The following is a 20,725-nucleotide window of genomic DNA, read 5'->3' as shown; positions in this document are numbered from 1 at the left end:
GCATTCCTGCCACGTAACCCCATTCTCAGACACGACAGTAAACAGAGAGGCTATCTCAGAATAGCAAATAGTTTTCTTATGAGGGAGAGAGTGGCTAATCTGAGAGTTCTGAGTTTCGACATACAGCATCAATTGCACCAAGGACATTGGATATCTCAAAATATTGAACGAGAGTAAGATATTCCATTGTCTGAGATTTTATTGTGTGAATTTATTTATTTTTTACTTGTAAATTCCAAGTTATTCTTTTTATGTCTGGTCATGAGCCTCCTATAGCTAAGGGACTCAGATAATCAGAAGCTGGAACAGGTGCATAAGCAGACATTAGTCCTAATTCTTCCACTACGGATAAGTGACTGAACCTCATGCTTTGCAGTAGTGGAATTCAGTAACTCAGTATCTGATGAATAACAAGTATTGCTAAGTACTATGCAGTCATTAGTGAACAACCGCACTTCAGAGCTTAAACTGGGAAAAAGGTCATTGTTGGAACAGCTGGGTTGATGCTTCTAGCTGCACTGTGACAGGTCATGGCTGTGTGGTGGGAGCCTGTGGTGGGGTTGAGAACCATTTAACAGAAATTTCAAACTTCAGAAGTTATAATGCAATGGTCTGTGATATGTTAAGCATGTTTCTAATGCAGTGACAGATCACAGCACTCTCTTCTTGAAAGGTTAGGGATCATCAAATTGACTGAAATTGTGAGTACAGTATTCGAATACCTTAACTATTAGTCATGCTTTTCTGCCTTCTACAATAATGGCCATCTGTTTGTTTGCATAACTGCGCATGGTGACTGGTATTAGTTTAACAGTTCTCAGAGATCTTTCAGTTCGGTCTTTATGAGTTTATTTATTTTGACGAACACCAAAGAAAGATAGTGTTTATTCAAAAGGGGCTTGAATGCTTTTATGTTTTATTGACAGTTTTATAAGCTCTTAAGATGAACAATGTTTGCAAGCAGAGTTTAAATGAGTGATTAATTTTTTAAAAAACCTTTACAAATACTTTGAAAATTTCCTGCATGGTTACTGGGCGAATGGATATAATGGAGTATGGAAATAACATTGGAAATATGAGTGGACATTTTGGGGGTATGGCAAGTAGTTTATGGGAAATATTATTGGACATGGAAGGTGTATGGGAGATACGCATGGACCTGGAGGCAGCATGGGTGTGGGTGGAGTTGCAGCGATGACATTGACTCCAGACCCCATCAAATCACACAGTATCATGTCAAACAGAGAGGGATTGTTATTGTTCCGATCAATTCTATCAATACCAGGTCATCCCTACGGGAGTTCCTAAGTATAGTCTCCTGGGCTCAAACATCTTTAGCTGCTTCATCAATGATCTTTTACCAATTTTAAGCTCCAAAGTGCGGTTGTTCACTAATACTTAGCAATATTCGTTATTCATCAGATCCTGAAGTCATGTCCATATGCAGCAAAATGTGGACAACATCCAGGCTTGTGCTGTTAAGAATTAAGTAAGTATGCACAACTTAGTACTAGGCAATGGCCAACTCCAACATGTTACAAACTAACTATATCTCTTTGCAATTGAAACCCCATTATCAAAGTCTTGGTGTTTACCATTGACCATAAACTGAACTGGACCAGCCATTTATATACTGTGGCTAAAAGAGCAGATCAGAATCTAGGAATTCTGCAGCAATTAATTCACCCCCCAACTCCTGAAATCCTATCCACAATGTACAAGGCACAAGTCAGGAGTGTGATAGAATACTCCCAACTTGCCTGGATGGGAGCAGCTCCAACAACACTCAGGAAACTTGACACCATCCAGGACAAAGCAGCTAACTTAATTTTGCAGTTCAATTCCTGCCTTCAATATTCACTCCCTTCACCGTTGACACACAGTGTTAGGAGTGTATACCTTCCACAAGGTGAATTGCAGGAACTACAAGACTCCTTCATCATCCAAATTCATAAATTAGCATCATTTTAAATACCAAACTTTAAAATTACTTCTTGTTTTCTTTCACTCACCTGGGCCACTTACCCCAAAATACATTCTACCCAGAAATTGACAAAATTATCTTACCTAAATAGCATAATGCTCGTTTTGATCTTTCCAGACAGGGATCATTATTCCACCTTCCTGCATCTGTTGCTCTCTTTATATAAATTTCAACACAATCTTCAGCACCAGGAGTTGGTTCACCTGCAGCCCAGTTTTTTGCCTCTTCATCCAGTGTTTTGTTAGTTCCAACCCAGGTCCAAACATTATTAATCTTTCTTATTCCAATCCAGTAATACGTTGGGTTCCTCGGTATCACCGTATTCAGATGGTTAATTTCTTCACGGTTCTGAATTGCAACGAGGTCAGTGAAGAAACTTTGGCAATAGTTTCTGGCATCAGGCCATGTCATATCTGTTGTTGAATAGCTGTAGTTCCAACTCTGAACTCCTTCCCAAGCTGTTAGTTCTGGGAAGGCAACAGATTCTCTTGTAATATAACAGAAAGTATTAGAAATACACCAGAGATTCACCAGCAGCCAGAAAGTGAAAAAGCTGCTTAATATTTTGATTGCAAGCACCTCCTTTAGAAATAAATCTGAAAGAAAATTGTTAGACAATCTCTTGTCTTCCAATTCTGATATAAAGGTGTGAGCTAGCTTTCCTCTCTGTGGAGACTTGTAAATCTTACTTCGAACATGGTCTATTTTCATTTTTGATTCCCATTTACAATTTTGGTTGTTCACTGTAATGTCAGATTAACTATAACACAGGCTAATTTCAAGCAAGTAGAAACAAAAATTGCTGGAGAAACTCAGCAGGTCTGTCAGCACCAGTGGAGATTGAGACAGAGTTAACACTTTGAGTCCTGTGACCCTTCTTCAGAACCTGTTAATTTCAGACCCGATATCCAGACATGGTGATGAGAACTCTCACTTTAAAACAGAACATAGCTGATTGGCTGAGAGGGGGTTAATATTCTGTCCAGCTCATGACCATGTTAACTGAAACCATGGTCTCTCTGACAACCTTGTCTCTCTCTCTCGCCAAAATAAAACAAAGAACTGCGGATGTTGGAGATCTGAAACAAAAGCAGAAATTGATGGAGAAATTCAGCAGGTCTGACAGAAGCTATGGAGAGAGTTAACATTTCGAGTCTGTCCTCCCGAATTTAGCCAGACATGTATATCTTCTCTGCCCTTTCCATTCTTTGTGTGTAGAGCTTATCTTGTCTGAACAAGTCAAGCAAAAAGAACATTGACACAGTGAATATCTGGGCAATTCTTGTAATTTGAAGAAGACAGAAAGACAAAGTTACTGTAACCTCTTTGCGCAAAATCTACTGCTTTGCCTTGTGCTGAGTTTGGTTGCGGGGAGGATATTTAATCATTCCTCTCTGCCTTCTCTCGATTAGATCCATGGCCTGTGGATGGCTTTAGTATTCCGCCGTCAACTGAGGTGCATCTGTGGGCAATTAATATTCAAGGCCTCATCCCATTTATTAAACTAGCAGTGGGTAGTTAGATCACATATGGGGAGCATGAATTAGCAAATTTGTGTGGGCCCTCCCAGACAGGGCCTTTCTTTCAAAGACATTCAGTCTCTGATCATGTGACCCAGTAATGGGGAGAGAGGAGAAGGTAGTAGCTTGGACAAACACCCAGCTCTTGCTGCTGACCCCCATTCCTGCCTTAAGCTCCCTTCCCTACGATCTCCATCTCACAATTCTCCTCTCAACATCTTTCAGCTTTGCACTGTGGCTCAGGTGGGTGTAGTACCAGAAATAGCCACTGTATCATCAGTGGTGCTGCTGTTCAATGCAATTATTCCTGATGAAGGGCTTTTGCCCGAAACGTCGATTTCGCTGCTCATTGGATGCTGCCTGAATTGCTGTGCTCTTCCAGCACCACTGATCCAGTATCTGGTTTCCAGCATCTGCAGTTATTGTTTTTACCCTGTTCAATGCAATTGTCAGCCTCTGATTGACCAGTGGGCAGACTACTGCCTCCAGGGTCTTGGATTTCAGAGAAGGCCCAGTCCCACTGCTGTCCAGCATAAATGGTTGAGTGGCACTTAATGCGATTGGCTTTCACTAAAACAGAATATCTGAGACTCCTGTGGCTGGACAGTCAGGGATGAGATTCTTGCCAGCATCATCAAATCCAGCCCTAATGGTCAGATCATTGAGCAGAGAAGTCAAGTAGAGGAGAAAGGTGGGAGATATATCAGAGTCAGGAAATTGGAATGGATGAGGCAAGACATGATCATGGTGTAGTGATATGTATTAATTATCTTCCACTTTCACATTGTGATTCCTATGTTAGCTCCCATAATATAAGGATGAGATGTGGATTACATGACAATGAAGAATGAAACAAACTTCTATCGCAGCACCGGGTATCTGCATATGTACATTACAATCACAAGCAGTTGCACGCCCAGGCTCAAATGCTACAATTTGGAGATACTGCAGTATGTTTCCTTCAGCATGACATGCTGCATGATCAGAGCTCGATACAATGGAGACTGAGAGCATTATACCATCATGCGCACACCTTTTAAAGGTGTATCACACATCTGCTACGAGAAAGAAGCAAAATGTGAGTCAAGCTGGACACAGTCAAAAAGTGTGGTGCTGGAAAAGCACAGCAGGTCAGGCAGCATTCAAGAAGCACAAAAATTGATGTTTCGGGTATAAGCCCTGACATTCCTGATGAAGGGTTTATGCTCAAACATTGACTCTCCTGCTCCTCGGATACTGCCTGAAATGCTGAGCTTTTCCAGGACCACACTTTTTGACCCCGACTCTCCAGCTTCTGCAGTCCTCACTGTCTCCGAGTTGACAAAGAAGCTGAGTGAGTAAGAGCCTACCATGTGTTTACCTTCACTGCTTGGTTCAGTTAGAGGAAGTTCTTTTGTTTTAGTTCTGATGATCACTGAACCAAAATCTATACTTAGGTTTCTCTCACCACAGATGCTGCCTGACTTTCCAACATTTGCTATTTTATTTCACATTGATAACATCCACAGTTATTTTGTTTATATAAAAAAAACTAGATCCTTTAAAAAGAAGACAGAAGTGATTGCAGGATGGGCTGAGTTGAGAAAGCAGGAAAAGCAGAGCTGCTCAATTGAAAAAGGACTTCATTGTTGTTTACTAGCCTTTTCCTGTTCCTAAAACATTGTTCTTACACTGGCATTAAAGTCCTTTCAGAAAGACAGGAGAGTAAAGCCTTACCATGAAGCAGAATTAAAAGCCAAATGTGAGCAATCCTCTTCTGAACCAAATAATGTTTTTGTTGAGCACAAAATTCCACATAAATGCCCTAATGAAAGAAAACAAAAATTATATTTTTGATGTAAATAATATGTGCAGTCTACACATCAAATTACAGAGTCTATACACTTTAGATATGGACATTTCTTACAGAATAGCTAATATCAGTTCCTCCAAGGAATTGTTTTTAATGAAATGTTAAAAATCTAATATATATGTAACTGTAAAGACTCTGCCACTACTCATGTCATGACTATGGCCCCACCCATTCGCATCTCTTTTTCATAGAACCACAGGAGGTTTCAGCATAGAAAGATGTAAGGGTGTGGTATCTGGACACAGTTTTTGTTACAGCAATTCAAAACTAGTCCAAATGCCCCACGCTCCCCTATTATTTTTATTCTACTTTGCTTTCGGTATTTTTCCAATGTTTGCAGAAAAAAAGATTCAAACCACACCCTCTTTGTAGTGTCTCTTGCCTATATCAAACCTTGCGGCTGTGCTGTTTGTTCACTCAATTCTGTTTGAATGCAGCAACTGAGCTACTATTTGCAAGGTACTTAGCTATTTCATGAATCATGTAAAGATTGTGATATTGGTAACGTCAATATTTTTGCATGTCATTCCTTTGATCATTATTTTAGCAAAGATGTTAATCCATTCATGCCAAGTCATTGTGCACTCTGGGTGGCACGGTGGTTCAGTGGTTAGTCCTGCAGCCTCACAGCACCAGAAACCCAGGTTCAATCCCAGCCTCAGGTGACTGTCTGTGTGGCATTTGCATGTTCTCCCTGTTTTTGTGTGTTTCCTCCCACAGTCCAATGATGTGCAGGTTAGGTGGATTGGCCATGCTAAATTTCCCATTGTGTGCAGGGATATGCAGACTAGGTGGATTAGTCAGGCTAAATATGTAGTATTTTTGGAGAGACAGTGCAGACTGGATGAGCCAAATGGCCTCTTTCCACAGTGCAGAGATTCGATGACTCATCTACATTAATGCTTTCAATTCATAAATAGGAAGCTAGTATTTTTACAGCAAAACTCAGATCCTTAGTACAATGTAACACTTTATAAATCAAATCATTTAACCTTCTTTTAAAAGCTTGAATCTAACTGAAACATGTCCACCACAGCCCAATATCCAAACTTTAAAGTTTTGCTGTAATATTATGGATATTATTTCTTTGCCCTTTCTGAATGATTTAAACCTGGAACTATTCTTGTATTCTTCTCTGAATGGTTTTCCTCTTTTCTGTAAGGGCAATAACCATTTGTGCATGCTTTCCATGTAAGACCTTATGAATGATTTATTACCAATGTCACAGTTAAAGTTTAAATTTAATGTCTAATTGGGCAACTTTCCAACAGCTGCCCTATCACTGCACAAATAATTAGTAATATACTAAACTACATAACTTTTCCTTTCTGCTTTATGTACTTCCATACAATTTCTTATAAAAAAAACTACTGCAAAGCATTTCTAGCACAGAAATAGATCATTTGTCCCAACAGGTCTTTGTCAATGTTTATGCTTCACGCACAGATTACCCAACCTTCATCATCCAACAATACGAACACATTTTCCTGTTCCTTTCTCCTTCATGAGTTTACCAATCTCCCCCTCACATACTATTTGGCTCAAATATGCCTTGGAGTCTGAGTTTCACTTTCTAACAACTCTCTTGTAAGGATGTTTCTCTCAATTCTCTTTTGGATATATTATGAATGATCCAATATTGCCCCTAGTTTCAGTCTCACCCATAAGTTAAAGCATTCTATCCTATGAACCTCTTTCATAGATTTGAAAACTTCAGGTGATCACTTTGTCCTCCCTTTTCTTTCTTTATCAACATAAATTTTCAGTTTTAATATGATACTTGTAAATATTTTTTGCATCCTTTAGATAGAGATTCAAACTCTTCACAGTGCTCAAGGTTTGGTTGAGTCAAGGATCTATACCAGTTTATCATAATGTTGCTGCTTTCTAATTCCCTCCCTCCAGTAGCCATGTAGCAAAGTTTTGTGTTTTTGTATCACCATGTATTGCTTTGCATTATCCAATTTGATGATTTATCTGTTCATTTGTTAACTCAACACTTGAACTTCTACCTTGCTTAATATGATCTGAAGGCTGATGATTTTTGGATGGAATATGAACCACCATGATTTTGCATAAGCAAGTTACCCAGTTATTTTTATGTTAGTGTTTGTGGAACCTGCTGAACTTTTCACATTAATTTTTGAAATGCAATTATTACTGTACTTAGCTGGCTGTAAAACACTTTGGAACATCCTGAGGTCATGAAAGGTGCTGTATAAATTCAAGTTTTCTTTTTGATGGGAGTCTCAGGAGTGACAAGCATTAGTTTGAAATAAATCAACCTCCCCTGATTACTGTTCTTCTTTGTTCAATTCTCAGTCAACTTATGATCCAACGTTTGGACAGCTAGGGGGGTGACTATTTCAATTTTGTACATCCTAAATATGTCACCTTATAGTATACTAGTTCATACATCAATTACAGTGCAGTGAATAATCCGTGAATGTAATATCACAGCAACAATGTGTTGGCATTTTTATTTTAGCTGTTGACTCCTGTATCTTGTCACTTTTTTTATTTCCAAGTAAATCTGACTGATTGCTTTCATTATAACTGTATCACAAAATCCTAGCACAACTGAATACGCCTCTTTACTTCAGACTTTGTATACTTCTCGTCTCTTTTCTAAGAAAATTAACCACTGCTCATAAACAATCAGTGGTTCTGTGAGGTGATCTGATGAACTCCTTTAGTGCAAATATCTTTGTCAAAATATTATTCATTATGCTGTGCATTCAAACATTTTAAACACATTACAACTACATTCAACGTTTTCAAATCTCTAGTCTTTTTCTTATTCACTGTTCAAGATGAAATGTGCTTTATGACAGTTCACAGACTGGTTGACCCAGACTGTATGTTTTCTGCTCAACATTTTAACTCTTTAAAATATTTCTTTATGTTCCCACATTTATTTTAATTCCTACTTTATATTTTCATAATCTTTTCAATAAAGTTCCACTAAAACAGAATAAAATGAATGTAACTTACCATTTCAGGGATTTTCCTATGTTATGGTTGGCTTTACCCTCCCTGTTTTACTTCACTGAGAAGTTTTGTTCAGTGGGGAGAACTTTGTTTTCTTCTGTCAGCTGCAGTTGCTCAGCGCAGTACTGTGCCTATCTACAAACCAAATGCCTCAGCCCCGGCCACACCTGTGCTTCTCCCCTCACTCTATTTGCTGACCAACAAGCTTCCTGCAATGCTTGTCAAAAAAGAACAGTGTAAAATAAAAATGTGGTCTCCCTACAGAGATATCCATGTAAACTCTTTCAGAAGCATTGAACAACATTAAAGATACATCTTTATGAAATAGAAAGATAAGCAGTCACCATTCCTCCCACACTCCCTCTTGAATACAGCCAGTTCTTCTATAATGCGCTGGTTATGTCCTTGTGCAACCCCATGTTATTAAAAAAAATCACACTTTAGAAACAGCGCTTAAATCTTTGGTGCAGTAATCGTGTTATAGCCAATGCATGTTTTAAAAGTTCGTATTTAGAAACAGTGTTCTCAATTAGTCAATTGTGCTACAGTGAATTTGCGTTGATGAAAGTGTTATAGCAGAATGATCTGCACCACATATGCTTTCAAAGAGGCCATTTCTATAAATTGCAGAGCCAGTAAGCTGTACATCAGCAAGATCTGTCTGAGTAAAGATAGGATTAGATTAGGATAGTTTATAGATATTAATCAATCTGTTGGTTGATCAGGATATATATTCATTGCTTTGTTAGAAGCTATTGTGAATGTTAGGACAATGCTTCACAGTGATTGTATGATGAAAGTTTTCAAATACTTATCATTTTTAGCAGAACAGTGGAGATAGGGCATAATGCATCATTAAGCAGCATTTTATGAATATATAATGGTTTAAGTCAGAAGTAAGCCATCAGATAAGTGCCTTCCTGGTCAAAGCTTTGAGTATAGGAGTTGGGATGTCATGTTGTGGACATTAGTAGGTCACCTTTGGGATACAGGGTCATGCTTCTGTAGGAAGGATGTTGTGAAACTTGAGAGGGTGCAGAAGAGATTTATAAGAATGTTGCCAGGACTGGAGGGTGAACAACAGGGAGAGACTGAATAGACTGCTGCTTTTTTTCTCTGGAGCATCGGAGGCTGAGGGGTGACCTTTATATAGATTTATAAAGTCATGAGGGGTATGGATAGGGTGAGTAGCCAAGGTCGTTTTCCCTAGGATGGGGAGTCCAAAGCTAGAGGGCATAGGTTTAAGGTGAGGGGAAAAAAATATTTAAAAAATTGGAGAGCCAACTTTTTCACACAGAGGGTAGTGCATGTAAGAAACGAGCTGTCAGAAGAAATGGTGGAGGTTGGTACAATTACAACATTTAAAAGGCATCTGGATGCGTTTAGAGGGATATAGGCCAAAGGCTGGGAAATGGGGCAAGGTCCGATTGAGATGTTTGGTCGTCATGGATTAGTTGGGCTGAAGCGTCTGTGTTCTGCTGTATAACTGTATGATTTGAAGTAAAAGTCATTCTAATTACCAGAGGAAATACAGTATTTTCCGAAATGCCTAACTTTTATCCCACGGGACCTTATTATACTTGGACTGGTTTTAATGCAGTTGATAGATATAGGTCACACGTTTCTTCCACCTCAGACTGAATATCCTACTAAAGCATAACTTTTCACAATACCATTGATGCATTATCAAGTGATTCACATTCTAGTTACTGGTTTTCACTTCATGAGCAATCAAACTCTCAGTGAACACTGTTTTCTTAGGTTTTCTGCCAATTTATTACCATAGTTATGGTGGGAGACTGAGAAGCTTAAATGGATCTTTTATGCTGATATAAAAAGAGCATTTTGACCATTCTTGTTCTTAAGAAATGTAGTTTTAACACTTAGCAATAGCTAAAATTCATATTCTAGATCTCTTAACGGGTATTTCTAAATCCACATGATCTCTCAAATAATAGAAAGGAGCCATGGGAACTGTCAAGACAATGGACATTCAGATCCACAATTTGGTTCCAGTTTTCCGTAATCATCAGCGTCTCTATTTCCATTTGAAGGTACAAACAGGACATCACTTTAACAGCTCGACCTAAAGATGGCAGCCCCTTGATTGTGCACCACTCCTTTGATTGGAATCTTTACTGTTGGAGAATGTAACTTTTGTCCAAGTGTTGACCAGGTTTGGTCAGGGAAAAGAACATAAGAACACAAGAACTAAAAGCAGGAGTAGGCCATCCGGCCCTTTGAGCCTGCTCCACTATTCAATAAGAAAATGGCTGATCTTCTCGTGCCTCAGCTCCTATTACCCGCACTCTCACCATATCCCTTAATTCCTTGATTGTTCAACTACATCACTGGGCAGGGCATTTCATAGATTCACAAACCTCTAGGTGAAGGCGTTCCTTCTCAATCTGCTCTCCCTAATTTTGAGACTATACCCTCTTGTCCTAGCTTCACTTACTAGTGGAAATATCCCTTTGTGTTGATCTTATCTATTCCCTTCATAATTTTGGATGTTTCTATAAGATCCCCCCTCATACTTCTAGACTCCAATGAAAATAATCCCAGTCTACTCAGCCTCTCCTCACAAGCCAACCCTCTCAACTCTGGAATCAGTCTCGTGAATCTCCTCAGCACCTCCTCCAGTGCCGGTAGATCCTTTCTCAAGTGAGGAGACCAAAACCGAACACTGTACTCCAGGTGTGGCCTCACCAGCATCTTTATACAGCTGCAACATAACCTCTCTGGCTTTTAACCTCAATTCCTTTAGCAATGAATGACAAAATTCCATTTGCCTTCTTAATTACCTGCTGCACCTGCAGACCAACCTCTGTGATTCATGCACAAGGACACCCAGGTCCCTCTGCATAGCAGCATGCTGCAACCTCTTACCATTCAATTAATAGTCTTTTTTAATGTTACTCTTACCAAAATAGATGACTTCACATATATTAACATCGTATTCCATCTGCCAGACCTTTGGCCACTCACTTAAAGTCCTCTGCTCACTTTGCTATGCCACCCATCTGAGTTTCATCTGCAAACTTTGACACACTGCACGTGGTCCCCAACTCCAAATCATCTATATACATTGTGAATAATTGCAGTCTCAACACTGACCGCTGAGGCACACCATGAGTCACTGATTGCCAACTAGACTAGCACTCATTTATCCCCACTCTTGGCTTCCTATTAATTAACCAATCCTCTATCCATTCTAATACTTTCCCCATAATGTCTTGCATCTTTATCTTACGTTGCAGCCTTTGGTGCGGCACCTTGTCGCAGGCCTTTTGGAAATCTAAGTATACCACATCTACTGGGTCCCCGTTGTCCACTGTGTTCATAATGTCTTCATAGAATTCTAAAAGATTAGTTAAACATGACCTGCCCTTCATGAGCCCATGCTGCGTTTGCTCAAAAGGTCAATTTCTATTGAGCTGCCCTGCTATTTCTTCCTTGATAATAGACTCAAGCATCTTCCCCACGACAGAGGTTAAGCTAACTGGTCTACAATCCCCATATTTTGTCTACTGCTCTTTTTAAACAGTGATGTCACATTTGTTGTTTTCCAATCTGCTGGAACTGCCCGAGGATCCACCAAATTTTGGAAAATTACCACCAGTGCACTTGCTATTTTGCCCACCATCTGTTTCAGTACCCTGGGATGCATTCCATCACGGCCAGGAGACTTGTCTGCCCTTAGCTCCATTAGCTTGCCCAACACTACCTCTTCCGTAATAATGATTGTTTCCAGGTCCTCCCCTACCTTCGTCTCTTGGTCAATTACTGGCATGTTATTAATGTCCTCCACTGTGAAGACCGATACAAAATACCTGTTCAATGCCTCAGCCATTTCATCATATCCCATAACTAACTGCCCCTTCTCATCCTCTAAAGCATCAATGTTTACTTTAGCCACTCTTTTTTGTTTTACATACTTACAGAAACTTCTGCTATCTGTCTTTATATTCTGTGCTAGTTTTTTCTCATGTTCTATCTTACTTTTCTTTATACCTCTTTTGTGGCTTTCTGTTGACCTTTAAAGCTTTCCCAATCTTTCAGTTTCCAGCTGATCTTGGCCACTTTGGGTGCCTTCTCTTTCAATTTGATAGTCTTCCTTATTTCCTTAGACCCCCCTGAGAGATTACCCCTTTTCTTACAGTCCTTTCTTTTCACTGGGATATACTTTTGCTGAACAATTTGAAAAATTGCTTTGAAAGTCCTCCATTGCTCATTAACTGTCCCACCATAAAGTCTTTATTTCCAGTCTACTTTAGTCAAGTCCTCTCTCATCCTATTGTAGTCTTCATTGTTTAAGCACAGGATCCTGTATTGGATTTTATCTTCACACTCTCCATCTATATTCTAAATTCAACCATACTGTGATGGTTCCTTCCAAGAGGATCCCTGACTATGAGGTCATTAATTATTCCTGCCTCATTACACAGGACCAGATCTAGGATAGCTTGCTCCCTCATCAGTTCTATTACATACTGTTCAAGAAAACTATTGCAAACACACTCAATGAACTCCTCCTCAAGCCTACCCTGACTGGGCTGGTTCAACTAATCGACATGTAGATTAAAATCCCAGATGATAATAGCTGTACCATTTTTACAGGCATTAGTTATTTTTTTGTTTATTGCTCGCCCCAATGTGATGTTATGATTTTGTGGCCTACAGACTCTGCCTATCAGTGATTTTTTCTTCTTAGAATTTCTAATTTCCACCCAAATGGATCCAACCTTATTCTCCACAGAACCTATATCATCTCTCAGCATCGCCCTGATATCATCGCTGTTTATCAGAGTTACACCACCTCCCTTACCTTCCTGTCTTTCCTTCCGAATAGTCTGATACCCCTGCATATTTAAACTTCCAGTTGGGACTATCCTGTAACTATGTCTCTGTAATGGCTACTAAATCATATTCATTTGCGATGATTTGTGCTGTTAACTCACCGACTTTGTCACAAATGCAACAAGCATTCAAGTAAAGTGCCCCTATCCTATTTTTGTACCTTCATGAATTCCAACATCTCTAATGATATCTCCTAATTTATCCTTCCTTTTCACTTCTTTCATAGTCTGCCTTGTAGTTAACCCCCCCCCCCCCCTGAAGTTCAACAAAATCAAATCTGATCAAGCTCTCATTTAAGGTCCACATGATTATATTGACAAGCAGAAATCAATAGATAGTGATCAGAAGCAGAACTTAGGTCAATTTCTTCCCTTCTGACAATGGCATTGTGTTTAATGTCTTCGAGAGTGCACTTTCAGCCGTTATCTGTGCAGAACCGTTGGCATTGTTGGTCTGATGGAGCTGCTTCAAAGTACATCATAGTATTGTAGAGGCTGTGGTTTACAATCTTGGTTCTGAGAGGAGATTATACCAGAATTTTTTTTAACAATAAAACTGTAAAAGTAAGAGAAAGGTTTTAATAATTCCTATGTGCTTACTATTTAAGAGCAGTTGTAAACAGATTCTAAAAAGCTGAACTTATAATGAGAGGAAATATTTCTGGTTTCTTTTCATCAAATCCTTCATTCACACTGAGTATTGTAAACACAACTGGTAATGGCTTTACAAACCTGTATATTGTATTCTACTTCTCCTGTACAGGCCACAAAGCCACCCACTAACAATTTAGATTCCTCACCCATTCTGGGCTGAAAGAATGACTACAGTAAAAATATTATGATGGTGTTTAGAATTCCGGTTAAAATAACAGAATTTTCTCTATCTCAAACATTGTGGGAATCGTTAACAAAAGGCCTTGAAAATGATTTGCAAACTTTTTGTGCTTTGTTGTTTTTATCTTTTTGGATGTTTCATTTGAACTGAATGCAGATGAATCATAGAATCTCTACGATGTGGAAACAGGCCATTTGTCCCAACATGCCCACACAAATCCTCCAAAGAGTATCACACCCAGAACTATTCCCCTACCCTATTAATCTATATTTACCCTGATTAATGCACTTAACCTACACACCCTTGAATGCTATTGGCAATTTAGTATGGCCAATTCACCGAACCTGCACATCTTTGGACAGTGGGAGGAAACCGGAGCAAACCCACGCAGACACAGGGAGAACATACAAATTCCACACAGTCGCCTGAGGCTGGAATTGAACCCAGGTCCATGGTGCTGTGAGGCAGCAGTGCTGACCACTGAGCCACTACATGAAACATGACTTACAGTAGTGAACATGGACCAAAAGCCTGACCCCATAGGTGAGGACAATAGGCAAGGATAGCAACATTTTAGGAGAATGGGCTCTTGGTCATCATGAAACTACAGTTCTATGATAAAATGAAATCAGAAAATCCTGGATATTCTCAGCATCTGTAGAAAAACAAAGTGAACAGGCTGAATTTTCCCAGCCCCTGAATGATTTGGCCAATGGTGAATCAGTTGGGGAAATATGTCAAACTTGGAAAAATGTAATTCTGACATTGAGAAAAAAAAATGTCCAATTAATTGTCTAAGTTTTGAATTGTGAGACTAGAATCCATCTAGTGAGGAGCCAGAAGATTATTTGCAAGCATTTTTATCCCATTAGTACAAATTAATCCACCTCATTTCCATGCAGCATCCCATTCTTCCACTCACTGGAGAGAAGATAGGTGGTGACAATTCCTGGTATGTTCACAGCCTGGGAACATGGGCAGCTGTGGATTGCCTCTTGCTCCTCCAGGTCTCCACTTGGACAGCACTTCCCAAAACCTTGGGTTATAATTCAGGGACAGAGACAGTCTTCCCACACATGCCTTATCCCCAACATCCACTGATCCACACCAGCCTCACCTTGTTGTATCTCGAACCCATTTAGTTTACAATGCTGTATTCTGGAACACACCAACACCTTTCATTGTAATGCTGCTGCCAGAATGCTGTGCCTACTTGGACAGGCACCCATTTTCAGCATTGGAATTGGGTGCATCTCCAGCTTCTTAGCTTTCTCACTTGGTGCTAGCTCACTTTGCAATTACATGACTGCTGACAGCATTTCTGCCTTGCTATGCCTTTTTGTGCTCTGTGGGTTACTTCAGAACAAACAAGCACGCAGACCTTCGGACATCCTTTGCAGTCTACCTCCAATAGAAAGCCAGGCAGCTTGTCTTGGTTGTCAGTGGGATAAGCCACAGGGATCGCTATGTCATTGTCTGGCACCGTGCTGGATCAATGCAACACCAACTCCATATGTCAGAAGCATGTGCAGCAAAAACAATGCATCGGCTTTAACCAAATGACCATGTCTCAGTCTGCAAGGAGTAATCCTCAGTTAGTTCAAGGGAGACAGACTACTGTCAGGGGGTCCCAGCACAAACAGTCAAGGACTATCAGTGCAGGGGGCTTGGGCTTGTTCAGTCGGATACTTGGTGGTTCTCAGAGGGTCTGAGCTCTGCTCTCTGGGGTTAGGGCTATCTTTTGTCACACAACCTGTGGATGCATGATAACTCATTTGGGGAGCTGCATAGAGTCAGGGGTCTCTGGTCACTCACTCGTCAGGGCTCGAAAGAGTAATACTCCTTCAGACAGTTTTGGAATGGTATGATGCTAACGAAGGGCAGCTCCTGTATCTTAATCACCAGTCTTACAGCTAAACTGGCAGCTGATCAGAGAGATGATGATTTAAAGTGAACCTATATTAGAGATGTGATATTCTATTTATAATGAAATCTTACCTGAGTCATCTATGCAGCCTCTGAGGGTTTTCTTTATCCTTGTCTTCCCACTGTCTCTCAGGTCTGTATCAGGGAGAGAAATGTAGCCTATAGTAGTGATGTATCCTTTCCACAAGTTCAAATACTTCCTTCTCCAATGAGGAGAGGAGATGAATGTCACCCAATGCCTTGGCCCTCTCAGGCTGATTGTGATAGTAATGAGATGGAGGGGAGGATTGAGTGAGATGAAGGTGCCTGGTTGAATTGCCAGTGGTGGGACAGGAACAGGAGAAGGGGTGAGATGTCCTGAGTGAGTGAGTAGGAGTGTAGAGGACAGGAAGGGCTACTGGGGCTTGGTGAGAGTCATTCAGGAAAGGTACTGAATCCACCCTTGGGCATGGTGGATCATGAGCCTTGCTGGGAGGTGTGTGCAGTGGCAGAGACAGAGTGAGTGTCAGCTAGAAGAGAGAGGCTGGTATATTAACTCTTGTGGAGCATGAAAGGCCATTGTCCCTCCTGTGGTGCTATTGCATATTCCTCTGAACTGTGGACACCGTACAAGCCTGGGTGGCTACTTCAGATCAGACTTCTGTGCAGTGATCTCATTTCGCAGGCCTAGAGAAAGAGGACAGCTCTCCTCTCCACCAACCCATCTCCCAGCACTGCCAGTTCCCTGTCAGGGAAACAGGATTCTGAGCTCTGCCTCACAGCCGTTTCCTTTGGAATTGAGCAGTGATATACCATTTCTGCTTTGCAGAGTTGAAGTGATGCTTGGCTGGTATCTCAATAGGGCACTCATGACCTGAAATTAGACAGTCTCGGCCCTGGTGAGCACTCTATCTCAGCTTACTGCAGGATTGTGAGGGAGTGGCACCGTGCAGGCCAGACAAACAGCAGAGCATTATGTGGAAAATAGTTTTGGATCTCACGCAGTTGAAACTTCTCAAAATTGACACAGAGGCAAAAATGGAAGATTCAGCTCTGTATATATACCGATGGCCCATTCTTCATTGTTCCCTCATCCTGACCTTGCCATGGAATGCTCACTGTAAACAAGAGGGGGACATCTTTATTCTTGTTCCATTTCCTCAAGGAAAAGTGGTGACATTATGTCATAAAATATAAGTAATTGATCTTAGAAGACCACTAACTGATTGAGTACCTGGGGCTTTCACCAAATCACTGACTTAAAATGTTCAGAGGGATTACCTGGTCACCCAAATTGGCCAAGTTTCATGAACCCAACATGGATTAAACCAGGTTCCTCTATTTGCAGCTTCTTCACCTCCTGCCATTGAAAGAGGGATCATCATCATCAAGAGTAACATCATCCTAATGGCAAAAGTCAACACTGCCACTGAAGGTGTCAGGTTAACATTGAGAGAATTATAAGGGTTAACATTGCTCTATGCTCCCATGGTAAAACAAGCTCATCGTGAATTGGCAGCTTGTTATTACATTGCACCAATTTGTATTTTCCAGTGACTTGAGAAATGTTTCCTTAAAATTTCAAACAATTAAAGTAACAGAAAGAGTGACTTTAGGAAACCACACTCCAATAAAGTTTGAATTATCGTTCTGTGATTTTTAACAGAAAGAAGACCTGATGTAGCGAAAAGTAGATATTTTCTAATCGGCCGATACTAAGATGTTAAAACACACCTATGGAACAAGTGGGATTTGAAACCAGGCTTCCTGGTCCAGGGGTCAGGACACTACTGATTATAAGTTCATAAGATACTGGAGCAGAATTAGGCCATTGGACCCATTGAGTCTGCTCTGCCATTCAATCATAGCTGAGATGCTCCTCACCCCTATTTTCCTGCCTTCTCTCCATATCCCTTCAACCCATTACCAATTAAAAATCTGCCTAACTCCTCCTTAAGTTTGTGCACTGTCCCAGCATCCACTACACTTTGGGGCAGCCAATTCCACAGATTCACAACTTTTTGGGAGAAGTAGTTTCTCTTCACCTCTGTTTTTAATTTGCTACTCCTTCTCCTAACAGTGTGACTTCTCATTCGAGAATGCCCCACAAAATGAAGCATCCGCTCCATGTCTATTTTATCCACACGCTTACTCATCTTGAATATCTCAGTTTGATCTCCTCGCTTTCTTCTACATTCCAGAGAGCATAGGCCTAAACTGTTCAATCGCTCTTCATACGATAAACCTTTCATCTCTGGGATCAATCCAGTGAACCTCCTCTGAACTGCCTCCAATGCCACCATATCCTTCCTCAAATAAGGGGACCAGAACTGTGCACAATACTCCAGATGTGGTCTCACCAATGCCTTGTATAGTTCCAACAATACTCCCTTACCTTTATTTTCTATTCTCTTAGCTATAAAAGCCAACATTCCATTAACTTTCTTTATTAACTGATGTCCCTGCATGCTAGTTTTCTGTGACTCATGAAAGCCTGAAAAGTAAACTCTCCATTCTCTACGAACCTGTTTCCAACAAATAACATAGGCTACAACCGGGTGGCATGGGAGCTCAGTGGTCAGCACTACTGCCTCACAGCACCAAGGTCCCGGGTTCAATTCCAGCCTTGGGCGACTGTCTGTGTGGAGGTTTGCACATTCTCTCTGTGTTGGTTGTCTCCCACAGTCCAAAGATGTGCAGGTCAGGTGAATTGGCCATGCTAAATTGCCCATAGTGTTAGGTGCATTTGTCAGAGGGAAATGGGTCTGGGTGGGTTACTCTTCAGAGGGTCAGTGTGGACTGGTTGGGCCGAAGGGCCTATTTCCGCACTGTAGAGAATCTAATCTAATAGGCCAACTTTAACTCATAGACTTTCACAGCACTGAAGGGGACTATTAGTTTTTAACTCCATAGCCATGCAGTCTTTTCTCCATTTCCAGTTATTTATCCAATTTCCTTGTGAAAATTACTTTGAATCTGCTTCAAAAAATCGGGGTAAATGCAGCAACAAGGGAATAAAAGCAAATCACGTACCTGATTGTTTCTGTGGTACTGTGGAAGTTGGCCAGCATCTAAATGATTAGGCTCCATCACAGCAGCCATTATTACAAAAGTACTTATTTCTGATGAATATCTATTATAAAGGCTACTAATTTGTATTTGTATTATAATGTCACATTTCAAGAACCTTGGAGCATTTTCTCCAGCTACAATATGAGATCAAGAGTTACCATTAATGCTTCATGTTCCAGAGAAATGCATAGACCATACACATTTCAAATGGCAGTTCGACAAAAGGTCATCGGAAGTTGTTTTTCTAAGTGTATAAATATATGAAAATGGTGAGCAGACAAATAGTAATAGTTAACTAAGTCTTCCTCCAACTCATGACAAACATTCTATCATTACAAAATGGATCACTCACCCATTCATCACCAACCACAATATGTATTCACCTGAAACAGGAAAAAAGTTTGAGAAAAACCCATGACTATGAAGAATGCAGGAGCAGGTGTTACACGTGGGGCCACAAGTAATATAATAACGCAAGTTAGGAATCAAGTCAGGAAGCTTCATCTTGAAGGTACGGGAGGCGTGCAAAGGGAGTGGCACAGTGGCTCAGTGGTTAGCACTGCTGCCTCACAGCACCAGGGTCCCAGGTTTGATTCCAGCCTCGGGTGACTGTCTGTGTGGAGTTCGCACATTCTCCCCGTGTCTGCGTGGGATTCCTCCGGGTGCTCCAGATTCCTCCCACAGTGCAAAGATGTGCAGGTCAGGTGAATTGGCCATGCTAAATTACCCATAGTGTTGGGTGCATTAGTCAAATGGAAATGGGTCTGGATGGGTTACTCTTCAGAGGGTCTGTGTGGACTGGTTGGGCTGCAGTATAAATGCTGGAGGATAGTTAAAAGGAATGTTTAAGTAAGATGACTACCAATGTGGTGAGTGAGGTACATGCTGTACTTTGGACCATTTTATAAATCGATGATTAAACTAAATAACTTTGATCATAACTCTTGTTCAACATTGCATGTCTTGTGCATTAAAGCAGTCTAACAGTTCTAACCTCACCAATTGTTCTCTCAATGTGTTTCAGATTTCAAAGGCTGCTTTGGTTAAACTGGTTTCTTGTCCTACACCAAATATCTTGGTTTCTGATGTCCAGTATTTGGAATAAATCTGACCCTGTCAGGTGGTAGAGAGAGGAATTTTAACATGTGAAAGGAGGTGGGCTTCTGAATGGGCAAAGAAGGCTTTGGAAATTTCAACTACCTGTACATATTGTTTCTTATTTACACTTACCTATATATTTATACTGTACATATTTATACTTGTCTTTTGTTGGGTAATGTGATAAAGAATTTGAAATGTCAAATGCTAATGAAGTGGGTGTTCCTCTTAAAATGCTGAGAGAAAAGGAATGCCACTGAGTGACATCCACCCTCTTCAACATACTGCGGTTTCATGATACAGCTTTCTTTAAAACATCTGTTTCCTGCAGACCTTGTTTTTCTTCTTTCTGCCCATTTCTCAGGGGAGTGTGAGTTGTGGAAGGCATGTGACTAACTGGCTATCTTGTCTGTTAGAGAGAAGAGAAAGGAAACAAGGCAGGAGAGTAGAACAATGACTTGGCTGAGAAACAATATAATCAAGAGCAAGAAACCGTGTCACTTACTGTACAAGATGTATTCTCACAGGAGATCAATTTGCTCGATTTGTTTCCAAGTCGCCTAATAACTTCCTGAGTGATCAGATTCAATGGCTCACCTGTTCTTCATA

The 20,725-nt window shown here is 40.5% G+C and overlaps 1 protein-coding gene across 4 annotated transcripts in view; it reads right to left on the bottom strand.

Moving 5' to 3' along the window:
• The window catches only part of LOC122554490 (L-selectin-like), a 34,684-nt gene extending 18,589 nt beyond the window's left edge, over positions 1–16,095 (bottom strand). For 2 of the 4 annotated variants that reach the window (XM_043699600.1, XM_043699603.1), the window contains exons 1-3: positions 16,040–16,095; positions 5,221–5,308; positions 2,068–2,451 (exon numbers count right to left, since the gene is read on the bottom strand). In XM_043699600.1, coding sequence (XP_043555535.1) covers positions 2,068–2,451; positions 5,221–5,308; positions 16,040–16,048 — 481 coding nt within the window. In that variant the 5' untranslated portion in view covers positions 16,049–16,095. Of the gene's footprint in view, positions 1–2,067; positions 2,452–5,220; positions 5,309–8,350; positions 8,483–16,039 lie in introns of those variants that run through there. The other 2 variants (XM_043699602.1, XM_043699601.1) reach the window with 2 other exon arrangements.
• Between the last annotated feature and the right edge of the window lie 4,630 nt (positions 16,096–20,725).

This window comes from Chiloscyllium plagiosum, chromosome 11, assembly GCF_004010195.1.
Source record: "Chiloscyllium plagiosum isolate BGI_BamShark_2017 chromosome 11, ASM401019v2, whole genome shotgun sequence".
NCBI classification, from domain to species: domain Eukaryota; kingdom Metazoa; phylum Chordata; class Chondrichthyes; order Orectolobiformes; family Hemiscylliidae; genus Chiloscyllium; species Chiloscyllium plagiosum.
The sequence above is the reverse complement of the archived record's forward strand: the minus strand, read 5'-3'. Positions and strand labels throughout refer to the sequence as shown.